The sequence below is a fragment of the Rhea pennata genome, chromosome 25 (genome assembly GCF_028389875.1).
Source record: "Rhea pennata isolate bPtePen1 chromosome 25, bPtePen1.pri, whole genome shotgun sequence".
NCBI classification, from domain to species: domain Eukaryota; kingdom Metazoa; phylum Chordata; class Aves; order Rheiformes; family Rheidae; genus Rhea; species Rhea pennata.
This window is the reverse complement of record NC_084687.1, coordinates 2,907,001-2,927,923: the sequence shown is the minus strand read 5'-3', so window position 1 is coordinate 2,927,923 and position 20,923 is coordinate 2,907,001. Positions and strand designations below refer to the sequence as shown.

Sequence of the window (20,923 nt, the reverse complement as noted above, 5' to 3'; positions counted from 1 at the left end):
CAAGTTATTTACCACAATATTTTGGATGCTCTGGGGTTTATTCCTGAACTCAGGCAGATACGCTCTGTTTTGAATGTTTACAGCCTTCCTCCCTTTCCCAAGATTTAAAATAGTTACTTTTGTGCTCTGTACATATATATTTTTTTCTAATGGAAAGCTTGCATTGGCCTTTGCAGCCTACCTTTTTTGAAGCATAAGGTGGAAACAACAAAGACATTGAAACACATGCAAGTAAATATTAGCTGCATTTAGCTCACTCGAATTAAACCTTAAGGACCTGGGGTGAAATAATTCAGCAGTATTTCTGCCAGGCTGAACTCTATGGCTGCAAAGTGGTTGCTTAAAACAGTGGCAGCAGCATCTATGCAAAATTTTCAACCTTTAAACCAGCAACACGCCAGGATTTGGGAAGGGTTAATGGCAATCCCGGGCCAGATCAGCCCTACTTCTAGTTCTGGTGGACTTGATGCAATCGGCATTTAGCCAGCGGTAAAGAATAACGTGCAAAACTCGGAGTGCGATTCCCGTCGTCCTTGCCGCTGGGTCGGCGCCGGAGCGCAGCCGGAGCTTTTCCGCTGCGTGCCGAGCGCGGGAGGCAATCCCCGGGGCGGCTTCTGGCCGGCACAAACGCGCCCGGCGGGCGCTGAACGAGCGTTTCCTTCCCCGCTCGGCCCAGCCTGCGCCGGGGCACCGTTACGGTTTTATGATTATCATCGTATTTCGGCTGGAAAAGCCCTGTGTCAGGTAACCTCTCGCGGAGTCTCGGGCTGGCAGGGTGGCTCAGCATGCCAGCTGTCCGGGAAGTGTGTGTGTGTGTGTGTGTATATATATATATATATATATATATATATTCTTTTTTTAAATATAAATATAAATATAAATGTATATTTGGTCCTCTGGCAAATGGATACGGATGGGTTTTCCTATCAGCCTTTTCCTTGCAGTGTTCTCACCACGCTCACTGAAAACGGGAGGTTTTTCCCCTCTGTTGCAGAGCATCTCAAAATCGCGGCGCTCGCTTGAAACACCGGACAAAATCTAGCGGCTCGATTTGCAAAAAGTTTTGATCAAGGCTGAGATTTTTTTTTTTTTTTAATGCAAATTTCTGTGCAAGCAAAACCCCAACAGAATATGGGGGAGAAAAGATTGCGTCGATGATTCACGGACCGATCGAACCTGCAAGGGACCGAGCGTGGTCTGAGCTGTTCTCCCGGCGTCTCCCGCGGCTCAAAGCGCCTGAGAACCGCAGCTTTTGTAACCGCTCTCCATTGCGAGCGGGATCTTTCCGAGGCTGATTCCCAAGGAGTTGGGTTTTGTTGGACCCCGGGATGCCCCAGCTGCTGCCCAGCCGGTTTTGAGGTTGTTTCCCCTAATTCACCGAAGCGCGATGTGCCGTCCTGCCCGGATTGCCCGTGCTGGGACGAGGCTGGGAAGGCGGCGGGGGCAAGCGCAGCCCGGAGGATTCGCGATGCGGTTGAGGGCTGGGGGCGGCGTTTGGAAATCGGCCGTGTAATGTCCCAGCTGGGCCCTCGCTGCACCTTCCCTTGTGCCTTCCCCCCCCCCTTTTTTTTTTTTTTTTATTTCCAGCGAGGAAGGGGATGATTTGTGTTGGAGAAATAAAAGATGGGAAATCTCTGCAGCTGGTTACGATGAAGCAGGCGGGGGGCATAGAAAAGCGGGTCCAAAGTCTTCGCCGGAGCCGACGGAGGATGCTGGCAGCCAGCCGGCCCCAGCTCCGGCCCTTTGGACGTGCCAAGGGCGCGCGGGGAGCCCAGGGGCTACGGCCGCATCCAGCCCCTGCTCTGCCCCTGCCTGGGGTGGCTCTTGGCCCACCGAAGCGCGTGGAGGAACGGGCACCGCGACCCAGGCGCCGCGCGAATCAGAGCGAGAAAAGCACCCAGGGCTGCGGTTCCCCTTCCCGAGGCTTCGGCAGTTCGGAAACCGTCTCTCCGGGCGTAACGGGAACCAGAGCCGGAGCCCGAGCCCTTCCTCAGGCTACGGGGAGGAGAATGAGGGCAGGGAGTCCCACCGGGCTCACGTGGGCACCGGCGTGGCCTCGCTGCCGAGCGGAGGACAGCCGCCGCCGCCGTCCTCCCCGCGCCGGCACGGCCATGCGCCGCGGCGAGCCGAGCGGGTCGGAGCGGCGGGCGGCCGCCGGCGAGCGAGGACGGCGGCAGGGGGATGAGGACCACGCGCCAGCCCGGTTTGTCGCTCCCTCCTCCCTCGGCAGCGGGGCGAAGTCGGGCGCGGAGCGTCGGGGGGGCCGCGGCGTCCCGGTTCTTCCCCTTGCATCATTTTTTTTTTGGGGGGGGGGAGGGAAAGGGGGTGATGATGACCTGCGGGATAACTTCAGCTTGCCCTTGGGAAAAGAGGGGGATGCAGGGCGGGCCGGCCGGGCACCGGGGGCGGCAAGGAGCCCCGGCGGGGCGGCAGCGTCGGGTCCCGGCTATAACGCCCGGGGCCGCGGGCAGCGTTACCCCCCCCGAGGAGTCGCGCCGCTGCCTCGACGGCAGGTGAGGGCTCAGCAGCACCCGGGCCCCGGACCTTGCCGCTTCGTGCCGTTGCAAAAATCGGGGTCGATGCAAATATCGGTGTGGCCTAATTACTGCCTTTTGCTTTCTGCAAAGCAGTGACCTATCGCTCGCTGCTTGTGCCGGGTTTTTTTTGGCTCCGGCCGCAATCTCCTGGGAGGCTTTTGCTGTTGAATAGGTGCCAGCGCCGAAGCAGCCGGTTTTGGGGGTGGACAAGGTCGTTTGCTGGCATTAGGAGCGGGCGGAGGTTACGGAGCCCGCGGAAGACCTGCTCCTCCGCACGGCTGGCGCCGACCCAGCTCCAAGCAATCCCGCGCTTCGGCCGCATCTTCCGTGCCGGCTAATCGAAGCAGCTCGCGAAGCGGCCGTCCGTCCGTCCGTCCATCTGCCAGCCGCTGGCTAACGCGCGCTGAGCCCTCCGCGAGGCCGGTGGAGACTTCAAAAGTCCCGTTCGGGAAAGCGCGACGGGAAAGCTTAAACGCTGGCTTAAATCTTTTCCCGAACCGGCGCCAGCTCCAAGCGCGGGGCAGGCGGCGGTGGGGGCCGGGGTGGGGGGGGGGGGGGGTCTCGCTTTTGGGGCTGCGTTTGCTTCGCTGCAGAGCTCGTTTTGCCCTGTACCGGCGCTCGCCGGGCGCTCGCCTCTTTATTAAATTACAGCCTGACCCGGTTAATCCAGAGTTGATTAATTTGGGCTCTGAGCCTGGGTCTCGGGCAGGTTTCATCTGTCTCGTGGTGCGTACTGCGTGTACCAGCCTCGCCGTTAATCTGATTCTTTTTATATATGCATATACATATATGCATATATAAAAATAAATATGGGGAAAATTTGGAATAAAGGATGCAAACCGAGAAGGATTAAGGGGCCTGGCTGCTGGCACGCTTCCTTCCTCGGGGACCCGGACGTCTCTCTGCCCCGTTGTCCTTGCCACGTCCAGGCTGGACGTGCAGTCGAGTGAGTCTGCTCGGGGCTCCTCCGGGACGGGGCGGCTTACCGCCCTCCTTAACGCCGTGCCAGGGACGAGACAGCTCGGAGGACTGGGAAGGAAGCGGGAATGGGGAGGGGGGAATTTAGGTGCTGGGTCCCTCAGGTGCGAAGCAGCGTCAGCGGGGAGGAATTCAGGCTGCGGCGCCCGGGCAGAAATGTGCCAGCGCCGCCTCCGCTTTCCCAAAGCGGCCGGAGGAGGAGGAGGAGGAGGAAGAGGCTGGGTGGGTGCCAGGGAAAAGGCTGGTGCTGCAAGCCCCCCTGTTGCTTCCCACGCCATGCACCCACCTCTGGCTCCTAAAAGCAAAGAAAGCAAAAATGAGGAATTGGGCACAAAATAAAATAAAATAAAAAAGCAAGCAGCAGCCCAGCTATTCCAGTGACTGCCGCGAAGCTGCCTGGTCCCGTTCAGCTGGGAGGCTCAGGACTTATTTATTTTTATTTATTTATTTATTTATTTATTTATTTATTTATTAGTGGCGGATATAAGCCCCGGGGCGCGAGCCAAGGGCTGCCGGGCGGCCGGGAGCGCGGTGCAGGGCGTCATTCCCGCCGGGGCGGGGAGGGGGAGGCTTAAGATGTCCGGCACGGCGGAGCCACCGGAGCCGCCTCGCCGCCGGCGCGGACGGGCCGCCCGCGGAGGAGCGCGCCGTTCCCGCGGGCCAGAGGTAGGTCGGCAGCGGGCTGCCTGGGGATGCTCCAAGCCCCGATCCCTCTTTTTCCCACCCTCCTGGCCCGTTAGCACAATTATTAATAAATAATAATAATAAAAGGCCTTAGGGCATGCTGCCCCCTGGGGCGATGGAGGGGCCGAAGCTCCCAACCTTGCCGGGTGCTGCCGCAACCCTCCGCTCGCCGGGCTGCCGATGAACCAGTGAACCGAGCGGCGACCGACCTTTTAAATGACATCGGCCGCGTTCTCCCGAGGGGACCTTCCGCGGGGACGGCCGGATTTGCCCCCCTCCTTACGCATCCCTACGCGGATTTAATAACTCCCGCGGCGGCCGCGCCGGGAAAACCGTCGCCCGCGGTCTCGCCCGCCGCGCTTTTCCCCGGGAGCCCTCGGCGAGAGCCGCGGGGAGCGACGGGGCCGCGGGCGCAGCGGTGCCGGGAGCGGGGCGAGCGCGGCACCGACGCGCCAGCGCCGGGGCAGACGCGAGCGCTCTCGCAAAATGACCTTTCTCCGTTTCGCCTTCCCTCTCCCTCGCTATTTTATTTATTTATTTCCCCCCACCCTCTCCCCAGCCAGGGATTTCAGATAAAGGGTATTAGTTAATCAGATTCTGCAAGCAGATGTTAGGTGATTTAGGAGGAAAAAAAAAAAAAAAGGCGACTTTCTAGTTCAAACCTCCGAGCCCGGAGCAGGCGGTGCGGTGGCTCCGTTTTGCTTCGGGAAATCGCTCTGCGAAGCTCCGCTCGTTCTCGTCTCCGTTTGAACGAGGCAGACGGGGCGGGCTGGCAGGTTTTGGAAATGGAAAACCCAGCCCCACATCTGCCAGATGGCTTCGAATGGAGCTAAAAGGGGATTTTTCTTTCCCCCTCTCCGTGAGCACAATCTTCCGCTCCCGGCAGCCACCTGCAAACCGGCCCGTCGTGGCTCCGTGCCTCAGTTTCCCCATCCAGGACAAGACCCCCCTCCCCGGTGCGAATGCTGCTCGGGACAGAAAGAGCAAGGCCACGTACGGGATGCCGAAGGGTATAGGAAAATATTTTAGGGCGAACGTGGTCCGGGTCAAAGCCAACTTTTCCAGCTCTGGCGCTTTCCCGCGCTGCCGCGAGCCCCTCTCGGTCGGTGCTGCGGAGCGAGCGCCAGCGGGCGGCATCAGGAGCACAGCGCGCTTAATGCTTAAACTACCAAGATCATCTCGCGGCGCTGACCGCGGAGGCGATTTCACCGGCTGCTTAAGCCGGTCTCTGGCCGCGGCAGCGCCGAGAAGGGCTCTCGGACTTGGCCCTGCCCGGCGCTCCGGCCAAGACCGAAACGGTCCTTCCACTCCTAACTGATTTTTTTTTTCTTTCTTTCCTCAACTTTGGGAGTCTGGATTAGGAAAAGAAAAGGAAGGCGAAGCGGGAACCCGCAGCCGGGCGCTTTGTGCGGGCTCCGAGGGAGGTCCACCGGCGGTGTTCGTCTCTCGGCTGGAGGGATGAATCCCCCCCTCGAACGCTCTTGTTTGGTTTGGTTCAGCATGAAATGAATACGTGTTTTTTTTCCCCCCTTCTTCTTTAATACTTGTTTTTCCCTAGAAAGACCAGAAGAGCTTTGTTTGGACCTGGCTGATAGCAGCAGCCCTTCTCCCTCCACCCGGTTTCTGATGCTACAAGGAGACTGAAAATATCTGTTTTCTGCAGCTATCACCAGTTCATGGATTTCCAGCTCCAGCTGGCAAAGCACGCGGAGCACCGGGGCCACAGCGAGCTGCCCCAGCACGCTCTCGCCTCTGGGGACCAGCGCCGCTTGCTGCTATCCCACCGCTGAAGTTAGAAGCTCCCTCTGCATGGCCGGAGGGATAAACATCTCGCCGTGCTCACAGCAGCTCTGGTCAAGCAGTCAAAACATGAAGCGTGAATCGAATCCAGCCTGGTGGAGCCCTGCAGCTCCTTGGGCACGCGTTCATCCCGGCCCTTCTGGCCTGGCTTTGCAGTTGCGCCGAGCAGGGCGCTGGAGATGGAGAAGGTCAGCTCAGGGGAACATGGGGCTTCTCATCACCACAGCAGGCTCCTCGCGTGGCAAAACCTTGCTGTTGCTTTCTCCAGTCATGATTTTTTTGCTGTGTTTGCCCCAAACCTTCCTCCCAGCTCACTTTTCTTCCAAAACGGTCACTTCCATGGACAAATTGGCATAAAAACAGAGCCAGAAGAACCTCCAGGGAGGTGGAGTCTCAAGGATACCGAAGCAAAGGAAACATGAGCTTTAAGGGGGTTGCCTTGGTTCATGTCCCCAAGTCCAGCATCTCATGATTTCGCTGAGTAAAGAGAAAGATTGAGCCCTCATCTGGGTGTGAGCGCCTCTATGAAGATTTGCTTTCTGAGGTTGTAATGATAGCAGAAGAAGAACGATTCCTAGCAAGCCAGGGTGTTAACATCTACTTCTGCAATGGATTTGGGCAAAGGGCTGCTCCTAGCTTGTCCCTACCCAACTATGACGGCTGTACGTTGGTGTGGGTGGGTGAACACGCTTCTGGCATGGCTGGGGAAATGAAGAAAAATTTCAGAGCTCCAACTTCAGCTAAATAGAGCTTTAGAGGGCTGCTAGAGATTTCAAAAGCTTCTGGAAGCGGGCATGGCTTCTGCGGTGTCTCGCCGGGTCTCGTCCAGTGCCATGCACTCCCCGAATTGGGAGAGGGGCAGATGGTGAACTGCTGTCTCTCTAGCCCGAGCTGCATCCCCGCAGCGGGGACAGCCCCCATCCCACCAGCGGTCCGGCGGTGCTGCGAAGTGGTTGAGGCTCCCGTGGAGAGCAGCCCCTGCTTTTCCACACAGACATGGCCTAAATTGCCTTGCTATTCTTGGCAATTCAGGGCATCTGTGGTTTTCAGTGTCTCTCTCTAAACTTTGCCAGCTAAGAAAGCCAGCTTGCCCTTGGTGATTAGCGTTCGCGTGTAGGAATGAGCGCTTCTGCATGTCCTTCTGCGTTTTTTCACATCCAGAATAGATATTTGCAGGGGGAAGGGTGGGAAGGCAGAGGGACTGGAGACCTCCCAATAAATCAGAGGTCTGAGTTTGCCAGAAAGGTGCATTTTGCTGGGCAAATCACCCCAGAACCATTCCTCATTAACCTCTAATTTCTCTTTGCGCTTCTCCCAAAGCAGGACAGGTAATCTCCTGGCTCTGTAACTTGGCCTGCTCCCCAGGCTCTGCTCTGACTTTGCTATCAGGTTGAGTAAAACAGCAGCAGGGTACCGGGGTGATGGGCACCCAGGGGTATTTTGGGTGCATGGCACCTTTTGCAGCAATGATGATGCCAGGGGGATTCACATTAGAAGATTCTCTTCAGGCTTTTGGAGTGACTTGGGAACATCAGATCTACTATGCAGGAGAGCTCTGAAGGTTGCTTTATATCTCTGAATCCCACTCCAAATGCTGGACCCCGCAGCCTGTGATTTAGTGTGTGGTGCTGGGAATCTCTGAAATGGCCCCTTGTACTGCAGGGCTGGGGGAAGGCTGGGTGGGACAGCTGCGTTCATCCCCACCTTATGCTCATTCCCACCTACCCTTTTATCCCTGGGTGCTGCAAACAGTATTGGGAAGTTTACTGATAATAATGACGCCGTATAAAGGACCGGCAGGATCCTGAACTGAAAGACAGGCTGGAACTCTACTGCTTTTGCCAGTCAGTGAAATTAGCTTTTTCATTAAAAGTACCAGTTTTGTTTTTCTGACCTCAGATCCGTTTTGTTCTTTCCAGCTGAGAAAAGCAATCTGCATGCACAATTCATCTCTGTCTCCTTTTTCATTCACTTACAGATCCTCATAGCGTGGGAACAACGCAAGCTGCTGGTATCCGACCCAGGGATTTATGCTGCTAATCTGATTAGTATATGATGGACGTGTCCAGTTGGAAGGAGATGGAGGTGGCACTAGTCAGTTTTGACAACGCTGATCAGATCGTGGAGGATCCCTGTTATTCAAACGACCTCAGCCCTGCCAGCCAGTCGCGGAAAGGCCATCCCAGCTGCGCCAACCTCCTCTCCAACTGGAGAATCCTCATCAACAGCGAGAACGCCAACAATGAGACCATTTTCTCCAGGTTCTCGGCCGAGTTCAGTGAGCACCTGGTGGGGGAGCGGGTGGGCATGGATGAAGGGGATCAGCGTGTCATCATCAACATCGCTGGGCTGAGGTTCGAGACACGGCTCAAGACTCTCAACCAGTTTCCCGAGACCTTGCTTGGGGACCCAGAAAAGAGGATGCGTTACTTTGACTCCATGAGGAATGAATATTTCTTCGATAGGAACAGGCCCAGTTTTGATGGGATCCTGTACTACTACCAGTCCGGTGGGAAAATCCGGCGCCCGGCCAATGTCCCCATCGATGTCTTTGCTGATGAAATCACCTTCTATGAGCTGGGTGATGAAGCCATGGACCAGTTCAGGGAGGATGAAGGGTTCATCAAGGACCCTGAGACTCTCTTACCAACCAATGACTTTCATAGGCAATTCTGGCTGCTCTTCGAGTATCCTGAAAGCTCCAGTGCAGCCAGGGGTGTAGCTTTGGTCTCCGTCCTGGTCATTGTCATCTCCATCATCATCTTCTGCATGGAGACCTTGCCGGAGTTCAGGGAAGAAAGGGAGTTTAAGTCCCCCAAGGAGATTTCTAGGAATGTGACAGATACCTTGCTAGCCCACAGCACCTTCACAGACCCGTTCTTCGTCATAGAGACTGCCTGCATTATCTGGTTTTCCTTTGAGCTCTTTGTCCGGTTCATTGTGTGCCCTAGCAAGACTGAGTTCTTCAGGAACATCATGAACATCATCGACATTGTGTCCATCATCCCCTACTTCGTGACGCTCACCACCGAGCTGATCCAGCAGAGTGAACTCAATGGGCAGCAGAATATGTCCTTAGCCATCCTGCGGATCATCCGGCTGGTCAGGGTCTTCCGCATCTTCAAGCTCTCGCGGCACTCCAAAGGCCTGCAGATCCTGGGGCAGACCCTCAAGGCCAGCATGCGGGAGCTGGGCTTGCTCATCTTCTTCCTCTTTATTGGCGTCATCCTCTTCTCCAGTGCCATCTACTTTGCGGAAGTGGATGAGCCACAGTCTCATTTCTCCAGCATCCCCGATGGGTTCTGGTGGGCCGTGGTCACGATGACGACCGTCGGCTACGGAGACATGTGCCCAACCACATTGGGTGGGAAGATCGTGGGAACGCTGTGTGCTATTGCAGGGGTATTGACCATTGCGCTTCCCGTCCCCGTCATCGTCTCGAACTTCAACTATTTCTACCACAGGGAGACAGAGAACGAAGAGAAACAAATTCTGCCGGGGGAGGTAGAGCGAATACTCTCGAGCGTGGTGACGGGAGCCGGCAGCATGGAGTCACTGAATAAAACCAATGGGGCTTACCCTCGGGACAAGGCGAAAAAATGATGGTCGTGACCGTGATGGGTCTGGGCGCTATGAGATGGGATTTGCCACCTAAGGTATAAAACGTCTACACGCTGTAATCTTTTTTAACCAATGTGCTGCTTTTTTTTTTTTTTTTTAGATGTTTTTCAATCTCTGATTTCCTGCGGCTGTTCAAATAAATACCATCTTTCTTATCTCTCTTCCCTGCTCATCAGTCTGTTTTTTATTATTTGATGCTCATCTGCTTGACATTTAGCTTCTCTGGTCATGACATCAGAGAGGAATTCCCCACTGGAGCATACATAGAGATTTCTCCCCATTATAGATGGGGAATCAAGGCCAAAAAGAAGTGAAATGATTTGCCCAGGGCCACTCACCTCTCTAGAGGTGAAGAGGGGCCCAGCTCCTTGCTTTTTGAAAACCATCGATCACGATTCTGCTGGCAGAGCTGCTTAATCCATCTCAAATATTTCCTCCCCAGCTGCCACTTCGGATCTGGAGATCTGAGCAGCTCCCAGATCCGGGACTGATCTGGCTGAAAAATAAGCTGGTAAAACAAATATTCAGAAGTTATTTTTGTAGCTGGATAGGTTCTTGTTTGGCACAGCAGGGCGGGCAGTGCCGGATGAGGCCGTTGGGGGGATTAGGAAGAGAGAGATGGGGACCTACCAGGATGACGCGGCCACGGGGCACCGCGGCCCGATGCCCAGTGGGGTTTCTGATGGAAGAGCTGGACTCTGAGCGAGGGAAGGTGGGTTTTTTTTTCCTAAAACAAATGGACGTTTGACTCAGGGGCACAAACGTCCTTGGAGATGAGGCGCTGTGACCTTGCGACTTTTGGTGCCACTCCTGCCCCTGCAAGCGGGGCGCAGAGTAATGTACACTGACGTTTTGCGACAGCTCGGCTCTCCCTTGCAAAAGGCGCTTCTGTTTTCTCCAAAACATGCAAATTCCCATGGACATTTTTGACGGGAGAAAACAGAAACGGATCATCTTGCCGATCGCTTTCCGTTCCTCTAATGCCAGCAGGTTTTCCTCCGACAAAAACATTTCGTTCCAGTTTCGCTGTTTCAGTTGGCTTTTTTGATGTTTCTGCTTGCATTAAAATCACAGTTTCTCATGCAGTGTCTACACATCCGCTTTTATATCCCACATCTGTTACATCGGATGTCTCATCTCCTAAAGGTTTGACATTCTCATTACGCAGTGTGCCAGCACATCTTGTTCACAATGGCTTGCGATTTCATTCAGAAAGGAGCTGTGAAAGATGGCTTTTTTTTTCTTTTTCTTTCTTTTTTTTTATTCCTGATCTGGTGGAAAGTGTGAGTTCGAGCTTGTTGGGATTTTCCCTGTGGCAGAAATCTTGCATTGCCGCCAGCTCTGGTGCAAAGCTCCTGCCAGTTCTGCTCTGGGATTTTTGGTTTGGATTTTTCTTTTTGTGGATGGTCTCCCTGCAACGAGACCTTTCGCACCCCAGGAAGATGATGGATGGGGGGGACATAAGCACAGCTCCTGCTGGAGAAATTTGGACTCTGGGACAATTCTCCCTTTCACCTACTCTCCTCCAGGTTTCCCCACTCCCTACTACCACTCTCTTCCTCACTCTATCCGCAGCAACTCACAGACCATCATCTTGGACAGGAGGAGGCGGCCCAGGAGCTATTTAACCTCCTTCCCACCTTGTTCCAGTGTGGGAGAGGTCCCAGCATCCCTATCCCTCTGCAGGGATGGCTGGAGGAGGCAGAAGGCACAGCTGGGCACAGCTGGAGAGCAGCAGGGCTGAGAGCCCCCCAGCTCTGCGCCACTCGCTCCTCATCATCTTCCTGCACACCTACATGCCGCTCCTTTTTTTTTTTTTCCTAGCAGGTTCTTTATTCTTTCTCCCTCCTCTCTAAAAACTATTGAACTTTTAATGTTCTTTTATTCTTTTTTTTTTTAAACTCCCCTCCTCATCTATCAAAGCGGAAGCACTTTTGGCATTTATCCTTTGGGAACTGGTCATGAATAATCCTGGTGAATAGGTTTGGACCGGAAAATATTCAGCCTGCTTGTTGTGGTATGCTCACTGCTCCTGCTCCCTTAGCAAAGCAGGGCCTCAAATAGGGGTGCTTGGAGGGAGAGAAGAAGGGAGGGGTGGGTGGATCAAGGGATGGACGGCGGGAAGGATGAACAACCTGAATCTTATTAACTTGTAAGCTGTATTCTCAAATAAAATAGATGCCTCAAAGTGTGGCATGCAGAAAATCATGTTTATTCGGGCCCATCTTTTCATTCTTGGTGCTGTGCAGCTCCATGCACAGCAGAAGCCAGTCCATGAGCGGGAATGGTGCATACAGGTTGGGCAGTGAGAAATCGCAAAGCTTCGCGCTCCAGATCTGCCTGCTGCGGGCTCTCGCTGGCCACGGCTCTGCTCCCACCCAGGTCTGTTGGCATCACCTTTGCAAGGTCTGGGACTTCTAGGGCCTGGGTCTGGCCTCAGAGCATCCCTGCACGTGGCCATCCTGAAGTATCGTGCTGGCCTCGGCATGTAATCCTGCTGAGAACGGACGGGTTGTGCCATGTGATTGCATCCGGCGTATTTGCAGCCCAGCTGGAGCGCAGGCTGCACAGCTGGAGCGAGCTCACCAGCAGCTGGGGCTGGTTTCCACCTGCAAACTCACACTGTGGTTGCTCCAATTTCAGCCATAAACAGGACCTGCTGCCGCCTGTAGCAGCAGACCAAGCATCTAAAGCCTGTTCGCAGGGCAACAGCCCTGTTTCCCTGATCTCTGCTGTGGCTGATGAGGCCAGAAGCATTAATCCTCCTCAAACACACTAGAGAACTTCTGATTTACCCTAAAGTGAACGAGAGGAAACCTGAACGAATACTCAGTGTCAACGCTCAACTGGCGCTTGATAAAAACCTACTAGAAAACACATTTCCAGCACAATCTGCAGCGTAGTATCTCCCTCAAAATAGACTCAAAGCTCAAGGAACTCAATGAACAGCTCGTTAGCTGCGTGGATCTTGAGTCAAGCCCTAACGAGCAAATTACTCATGGCCTCTAGCAAGCAGGCATATGGCTGAACTCTCCCTGGAGATTTTATATTGCCATGGAGAAGAAAAAGTTCGGCTTTGTCCGAACAGTGTCTTGGCTTTTTTTTTTTTTTTTTTTTTTTTTTTTTTTTTAAATCCTCGGAGCAAGTTTAAATGTTTGTTTCCCTCCTTTTTCTAACTGAAATCTCCAAGAAAGCCCCGGGCGCCCGCATGCCGCTGCCTTGCGTGGCTCTAAGCCGGGAGCCGAGACGGATGCTCTGATCCGAGGTGCTGCCCTCGCCTCTTGCCCACCAGCTTTTTCGCTTCAGCCAGCCTGAACCTCGCGTGCCCCAAGAGGGTGGGGGGGGATAAGCTGCCGAGACTTTAATTTAGCACATTTAACGTTGAGAAATTGAGTTTATTAGTGTCGCGGTGAAGCTCCAATTTCTTGGAGAAATCAAGACGTTTCATCTGATTAAATTCTTAAATTGGTGAACTAATTGGGCAGAAAAACTATCAAGCTGCTCGGGAGGAGGTTGCAGCCGGAGAAAGTATGGTCTCATGCTGCACGTTGTAACACCTCGTGGGTGACCTGGAGCCACGTGCGCCCAGCGCTGGGGCTGCTTCAGAGGCTCCTGCACCCCTTCGTGTGCACGGCGCTGTACAATACTGCACACCCAGCCAGCGGTGCGTTGGAGATGGCCTTGGAAGCCACACCGCGCAATTTGGCTGCCGAATATATCCGCAGGGATATACGAGCTCTGAGCACAGTTTCCCACCTGGGAAATGGAGAGGACGATCTGGGAAAACCCACCTGGTCTTTGTGGGATCCCACCATGGGCAGCAGCACAGGCTTGGCACGGCAGCCACGAGATGGCACTCCAGGCTAGACGTATCCCTGGCCATAGACCGTTCCACGGCATGCATGTCCTCCCACCTCCAATTAATGTTTCAAAGCTTTTAGCTGATTTATTTCTTTATTGCGTGCCCGAGCTGTCTGAGCTCAGGCAGTCGGCGAGGATAAATCACAGCGTTTCCCACATCCCACCTCCTGTACTTGCATCTCGCCGGCTGCGAGAGGGAGCAGCTTTCGCAGGGGGGGGGGGAGAAGCGAGAAATTCGCTGCTGACCCCGAGCACCTGGACCTCCCCTGCTGCTCCCAAGAGCAAGTCCTGCGATTTGATGGGCTAAGCTCAGCCTCGGCTAATTTTTTCTCTCCAAGTCAGGGCTTGTTTAAGGCAAACCCACTGCAGCGTTTAACACCCCTGCTAGAAACCATCTCCCCAGTGCCTGGCTGGTCACTGATGCTCTGCATCCTCCTGAGCTGGCCCCACCAGGGTAAGCGATCTGCAGGTCCCATGAGCAACATAGCCTCATTTAATGAAAATTAATGCCAATATCCCCTTATCCCTGAGCACAGCAGAAATTAAGCAGCAGCAGAGACTCTTGGATTTCTCTAACGGCCTCCTGGAGAGAACAAGCTGCTCTGGAGGAAAGACGCATCCTTCATTTTTAATGTGGTTTTATAGGGATGGAGGTAATTTTCATTAAAAAACGGGAGCTGCTGCTTTAAAGAAATGAAGCAAAATCAGGGAAGGAACTCTCCTGATCGTTGCAGGGGAAAATGGTCATAAAATAAATATTTTAGCATTTTTCTTTCCCAGTAGTAAAGACTGTAACTGAGGAAGCAAACTGATAGAGTTGGTGTTTCCAGGCTCTTACTGGCTGTCTCTGAGCACAGACTACTCCGGTGCTGAAAAAGGGACCCTGGGTGTTTTCTCTGTAAAGGATCGCAATTTAAGTATAAACACCCTGCTCTGAACTGCAGAAATTGAAGCAAGACAGGGATCAGCCGGACATCCGCTCCTGCAGCTGCTTTGCGATGGGATGGCAGGCGTTGGGTGAGCCTGCCAGCTCCCGCTGCGCGCCTTGGCCCCTGGCAGTCCGCGGGGCATCGCTGACTCTCTGCCCTGAGCGAGGTCTAACGGAGACCGTGCAGGGGGTCAGAGGGGGTTCGGCCACGTCGGGAGGGCGCTGGGCAGGTTTTGGTGTGCGCACAGATGAAACGGGGCTCTGGGATGGGAGGTGCCTTGGCTAACCTAGCCCCAAGCGAGGGATGGGGAGTCGCTGGATGACCCACTGGTGGGACGTGAATGTGGGTCTACAGGGACCTCATTGGGCAGGTGAATTTATCCTCTTTCCCTCTTCTCCCCAGGTGGAGATCTGTTTTTTCTTCACATTTTTTGGCCAGTTGACACAGCCCCAATGAAAGAGTCAACTTTGACTTTCTAAGGAACTCCTTATTTAGCCACCACTAGGCAAGACTTCAGCTCCTAAAGGCCAAAGTAAGTCTTGCTGTGTTGGCCAAAGAGAAATGAAGCAGCACGTCTGTAACCCTTCCTTCCTAATTCTTACTGTTTTATCACAAATAAAGGTGCTGCCACCAACTCTGAATCATCAGTGATCAATTTATTCATGTGCCAGAGAGGATGTCACCAGCAGTAAGATTATGTACAGGAGAGAATCTCTCATTACTAAGGCCCTACTACCTGATAAATATGGTTGTGGTCTGGTTGAGTGATGAAGCCATGGCACCACTGGCATCATGGTGGAGCTAAATAGCCTTGGCCAATCCAACTCGGTTGTTGGCTCGGTCAAAGATGCTGTAGTACACCCTGATGAAGACATCTCCCAGGATCCAGAGGTTCCCAGAGGTGTTCTGGAAGTCCCCCCCTTAACTGCTCCGTGTAAGCCGAGGCGGACACGGGGTACTGAACTCCGCTGATGACAAAGACGACGTCGGGCATGGCACCAATGTAGTTGCAGTTCACGTCGTACTGCGGAGGAAAGAGGCTCCGAGGTACAGAACGGCTGATAAGAAGTAACCAGCTCCCTGAGAGCACCGGGTGCTCTCACCTGCCCATATGTGCCTGGAGTGGCCCCGATTGCGCTCTGGATGTTACCGATGCCTGAAGATGGCCCAGCCACAAAGGACGTGCCGGTGTCAACGATGGCTGGGCAGCCACCACTGCATGCAACCTCCTGGCCATCCACGATGACCCCGGCAGCAGGGAGGGAGGGAACAAACAAAGCACAGGGCCGTTAAACAACTGGTTGGGTGCTACAGGTGATTTGGAACTAGACTGAGTCCCAAGGCATTTCCATTTCTGGTAGGAATTGCAGCGGTATGTAGGCATTTCCTCCCTCTGGCCTTCTGCATCCCACAGCTATGGGGCATTAGACACTGGCAGAAGGCCCCTGATGTTGATGGTCTTGGGTCAGGCTCATTGGGTGGGTTAGAAACGAGCATAAATGAGCAGAGCTGTTGCGTTACCTGTCCATGGAGATTTGCCAGTAACCTTGGTAAGAGACAGGGATCCAGTTGATGGGGCTGGTGAAGTAGGATTCATCGACTCCACCGAAGGTGACGACGCTCCCTGTTGTCTCTCTGGATGATGCACAAAAGAAAAAAACAGCCCCAGGTTTATCATGCAGCTTTGAGGCAGTTAGTTAGCTCGAAACAGCGGGGCCTGCAGTCCTGGGGGGAAAAACACTGTCTGTGATGGTACAGTCACATCTGGTCCCTTCCTCATTACTGAGCATTGGTGAATCATCTGTGTGACAGTACAAATGCCAGGTCCTTCGGGCCCAGGGAAAGGGAAAAGAGGAATTGCAGCAGAGGCATGTGGCTGGCTGGAAACCAGAGACATTCCCCCAACAAACCAAAAAGAGTGCAAAATTCCCCAAAGATTCTGGTGGCCAGAGAATAACACACTGGCCAAGAGCACCCCTGCCCTTACATACTGAGATATTTTGGAGACAGCAGCCAGAAGGCAGCAGCAACAGGATAGAGAAGCAGCAGCAGACATAATGATGCCAGTGAAACCATTCCAATCTCATGGGAGCCAGTGCTGCTTACTGGGACAGGTAGATGGAAAAGAGGTTCTGCTCCACCAAGCCCTCCTTCATCATGTTATGAATGACTGGCATGATCTCACTGGTGGCCAGACTTGGGTAGCCTAAGCCCAGGATCCCATCAAATTTGATGAAGATGAAGAATTTGCCTGGCTCGGTGGCGCTCAAGCTGAAGAGCTGGTTGGTGTCCACCAGGGAGGCCACCTGGGGAAAAGTCAAGGCTGCCATGAGCTGATAACCAAGCTGGAAAGACCATTGCAATACGGCAGCAGGAATAGGTGTGATCCCTGGATAGCGAGGAGCAGACACAGCAGGTCCCACCTAGGGGTGCCACCATGAGAATCCAGCCCCTGCGAGGTGCAAGGGCCACAGGTGACTTACGGTGACAGTGTCAGAGCCCACGACACCCTCCATGCTGCCAGTGCCATACTGGATGGACAGGCTCTGGCTTGTGCTCTTGTAGGTGGAAGAGTTTGACGGGTTAAACGTCTGGTGGTTCTCTGCAAGGTAAGGGGAAACCAAGGATTAAGAGCGTTGAAGCAAGGCTGAAATGTGCAGGAAGTGTGGAAGTAAGCACCCCGCTAAACTGCTGTGTGGACCGGCCATTTATTAGCCTGCTTTCAGCAACGATGTAGCTGTGACGGTTCCCAATATGTTTCTGCTCCTACTCCAGCATCTTAACACCAGGGATCCTCCGTCACCCCCTTGGGTGCACAGGGAAACTGAGGCACCGAATTTGTTGCACAGGCTGTGAGGTCTGGCTATTACGCCAGCTGTGGGCCTCCCTTCCCCTGGTGGCATCACCGCGAGCTTCAGGCCTGATCATGCCAGACCTTTAAATGTAATTTTAAGGTTGGTAGTGCTGGGCTGTCAGCATGGTTGGTGCCGGGAGCCTTGCCCGCAGCTACTTACGGCAAGCGGGGCTGCTGCAGCAGACCGAAGGGACCCAGAGGTTGGAGGAGCCAGTATCGAACACCACGGTGAACTCCTGCGGCGGCGTGCCGATGGAGATGGTCCCATAATACTCCACCTGTGGGGCAGCAGGACCAGCGTTTGCTTTCAAAGTATGAAACAGGGACCTGGAGCTGCCTGATGGCTCCATCTTTCACAAAGTTGAGCCACCAAGCTCAGCTCCGTTACGGAGCAGCCTAATGGTTCACACACTCACTGAGGACATGGGGACCTGAGTCCTTCCACCCCCATCAAGCTGAGCGACTCAGCTCCCCAGGGGGCTTTGCCCCGACACAGGGACGGGAATCCCGCGAAGTGCCCCGGGGCAAAGCCGGCACTCACGTCCAAGGAGTTCAGCAGAGGCTCGGCGGCCACTTCAAGCACCTGGGGAAAAGCGTGGGGGGATTTGGTGCCAACATCGTACCGGTGGTGCTGGAAGAAGTGTGGCAGTAACCCTTTCTCCCTGAGGATGTCCCGCAGCTCATTCCCTCTTTGCAAGGGAATCCTGGGATGCACCAAGAAGGGGAAAAAAAAAGGAGTTATCCAGGATTTTGCTGCTTCCAGATCCTGCAAGCAGCATTTGACAGCTCCAACTTTAACGCAAAAGCAGCCGATACCGGACCCCCAAAACCCTGAATCACCGGCGCTTCCGCAAATCCCCAAAGCAGCTCTGGAAAGCGGAGCCACGGCCCTGCCCCGGGGGCGGCGCGGCTCGCGGGGGAGCCTGCACGAGCCGCCGCCTCCGCAGCCCCCGGGGCGGCTTTTCCCAGGCTCGCGCGGTCGGCGAGGGCGAGGGCGGCGCAGAGAAGCGCGAGCGGGCGCATCGTGACGGCGGGGCCGCGGCTGCCGACGTCCCGCGGCTTACGTAGCCCGGCGGCGGCAAGGGCGGCCGGGATGGACGCCCTGCGGGGACAGCGGCCGCCAACGGCAACACGGCGCCCGGTGGCCTGGTGGGATGCTCCGCGCGTGGCCGCTCCGCTTGGGATCGCGCGGTTTTGGCGCGGGCTGGATTTGCCTTGTGATCGCTGCAAAACCCCCCCGGGCAAGGCAGGCGCGAAGGGCCCGCGGGAAAGGGGACCCTGCAGCGCGCTGACCGCCCGCCGCCTTCCCCGCTCCGTGCCTGGTTTTTTCCCCCCCCTCCCCCAGCTCCACGCCGGCTGCTGGTGTCATCTCCCTGCTCGTCGCTCATCCCTCTGCCCCGCTCCCTCCCCATCCTCTTTGGCCGCGGTTAAACCGCGCCTTCTCCGGGCGCTTCTCCCTTTGGGCAAGAAAATACCAAAAGCGACTGAAATCCCGAGAATTTATCTCCGGTTCTGTGCGGGCGGGTTAACGGAGACGGGTCTGAAATGAACTCCCTTTTTTTCCCCCCCTCTCTATCAGCAAAACGCCGAGCCCCAAAGGTACGTTCAACCCACTAGGACAAGATTTTAACCTGCTGCTTTGCATCCTGGTACTTCCCTCCTTCCTAAGGATTTATCTTAATTTGGAAGGGACAAGGATAAAGCGGCGGCTCGGGCACCTGCTCCCCCCTGTTCACGTACTCCAGGGGACCCCCGCAAGGGGATTTCCCTGCTGGGAAGCGTCCAGAATTTTCCCATTTCCCTGAAAGCCGTATTGGAATTGCACAGAGAAAAGAAACCCAGGAAAAAAAGCAGATTCCGGAGCGATACTCAGGAACGATACGGACTTGCTGAAGGAAGAAAAGTGAAAGAGCGAGTAATAAACTCCTGCAAAAAACCCCGAAGCGAACAGCGAAAGGCACAGCTAACTTTTCCATCTCTTTTTCTTGGGAGCTCGCCGCAAATAAGAGGGGTGGAAGGGGCAGGGAATTAATTTTCCATCTCTTTACAGTTTAAAGCTTGCGCTGGAAGCGGAGACCGCAGGTCACGTCAGCATCCCTCGCGGCTCGCACGGGCTTTCCCGGGTGCTGCCCCCGCAATTTGGGACCAAAAGGCGAATCGCTAAGTCGGGTGCTGGCGAAATCCCCGCATGCATTGCTAAAAGAAAAAAGATAAAATAATAATAATTTTTTAAAAGGACAGTTTTAAGGTAAAACAGCAGAAATGAGAAGCGCTTTGGGGGAGAAAGGGGGAGGGTGGCACAAATCACTGCGCGGCACTGGGGGCGCTGGGGGCCCGCCGCCCGGTTTCCGGGGCGCCCCCGACTTACCCCCGCGATGACGACGCAGCGCTGCAAGGGCGGCAGCAGCAGCAGCAGCAGGAGGCAGAAATATTAATAAAGCACCAAAGGGGGGGAGAAATCAATACAGAGAAAGCAATCATCCCACCCTCAGCAGTCACCGAGGGCTATTCTTCAGTTAAGCCGAGACAGCTGGATTTTGTGAGCGTACCTATAGACACGTATATTTACCCTTGACTGATGCGCGAATCAGCTTAAGAGTTTTTGACTATTCAGCCAAAGCAAAATACATAAAAAAATGTGTATTCAGCCCGGAATAAAGCGGGGTCGGTGATGAATATCCTGCAGAAAGAGACTCGGCTCTATTCGTTCGTAAGAACAGGAGAGCAGCAAGGGAATAAGATATTTTTCAGCAGTGAGAGTAAGTTTATATCGGAATATAACGTGCAGCGACATCGATTTACGGTTTGCAATGAATCCTGCCGCCCGCTCGGCGCTGCGCTGTCGCAGCCACGGCGACCTTTCGCTCAGAGTGTCGCTCCTCGCTCGACATCCTTCAGCAAAACCACGTCGAATCAAGCCGGATCCAACTCGGGGCTGGAGTTTTGGTGGGAAATCTTTTCATTCCCCCACCCTGCTCTGACGGCGGTGAAACCTTTCGCTGGCAACGCCGCGGCAAGGTCTTGGCCCACCAGGCTAATGGGGTTCCCCAGCCGGGGGGGCTGCAAAGCCCAAAGCGCTGCAGAACAGCGGTTGTGATTGCAAATTGGGGCATCAGGGGTGATGGAAAATTGCACATTTTCAGCCCATGCTCAGGGAGATGCTCTGACCCCGAGGCGTCTAGTGGGGCTTTGCTGCTGCTGGCAGATTTTCTCCACAAGCTGCTAAATTGCCTATATATTGAATTAGCTGATGTGCTAAAAATAGCCTGGCAATTTTCTCCGCTGGCAAAGAGCAATTCTTTGGAATCGGCAGCTGTTCTTGCTGGTTCTGCTGCTTCAGCGAGGTCTCACCCCCCCGATCTTGGATTAATCACTGCCAACCCCACAAAATCCCCTCACTTCACCCAGAAACACTGAAATCTCAGTGCAGGGAATGGCCTGAAACCAGCTTGTTCGGGGTCGTTACCTTCCAAAGGTCCCCGAGGGGCAGCGAAGTCGCAGACCCCGGGGCTGCCTGCGACAGGCTACGTGCATTTTCGCTCAGCTTCGTTTCCCAAGGTGGGGGGGAAAAAAAAAATCCTGGGAAAGGCTATTGCCAAGCCAGGGCCGTCTTGGCCACGGAGACGCTGCTCTCAGATGGGCAGCGCTGAGCCCAGCTG

General features: G+C 54.6%; 2 protein-coding genes across 2 annotated transcripts; one reads left to right on the top strand and one right to left on the bottom strand.

The window, feature by feature from the left end:
• The first annotated feature begins 8,051 nt into the window (after positions 1-8,051).
• On the top strand, positions 8,052-9,602 carry KCNA10 (potassium voltage-gated channel subfamily A member 10). The gene has a single exon (XM_062595248.1). The coding sequence runs from the start codon at positions 8,052-8,054 to the stop codon at positions 9,600-9,602; it is 1,551 nt and encodes a 516-aa protein (XP_062451232.1).
• A 5,649-nt stretch (positions 9,603-15,251) lies between these two features.
• Positions 15,252-18,287, bottom strand: LOC134151009 (embryonic pepsinogen-like). The gene is made up of 8 exons (XM_062595277.1): positions 18,236-18,287; positions 17,806-17,972; positions 17,425-17,542; positions 16,894-17,012; positions 16,517-16,716; positions 15,935-16,045; positions 15,514-15,661; positions 15,252-15,434 (listed from the first exon to the last, which is right to left on the bottom strand). The coding sequence occupies exons 1-8, from the start codon at positions 18,285-18,287 to the stop codon at positions 15,252-15,254; spliced, it is 1,098 nt and encodes a 365-aa protein (XP_062451261.1).
• Between the last annotated feature and the right edge of the window lie 2,636 nt (positions 18,288-20,923).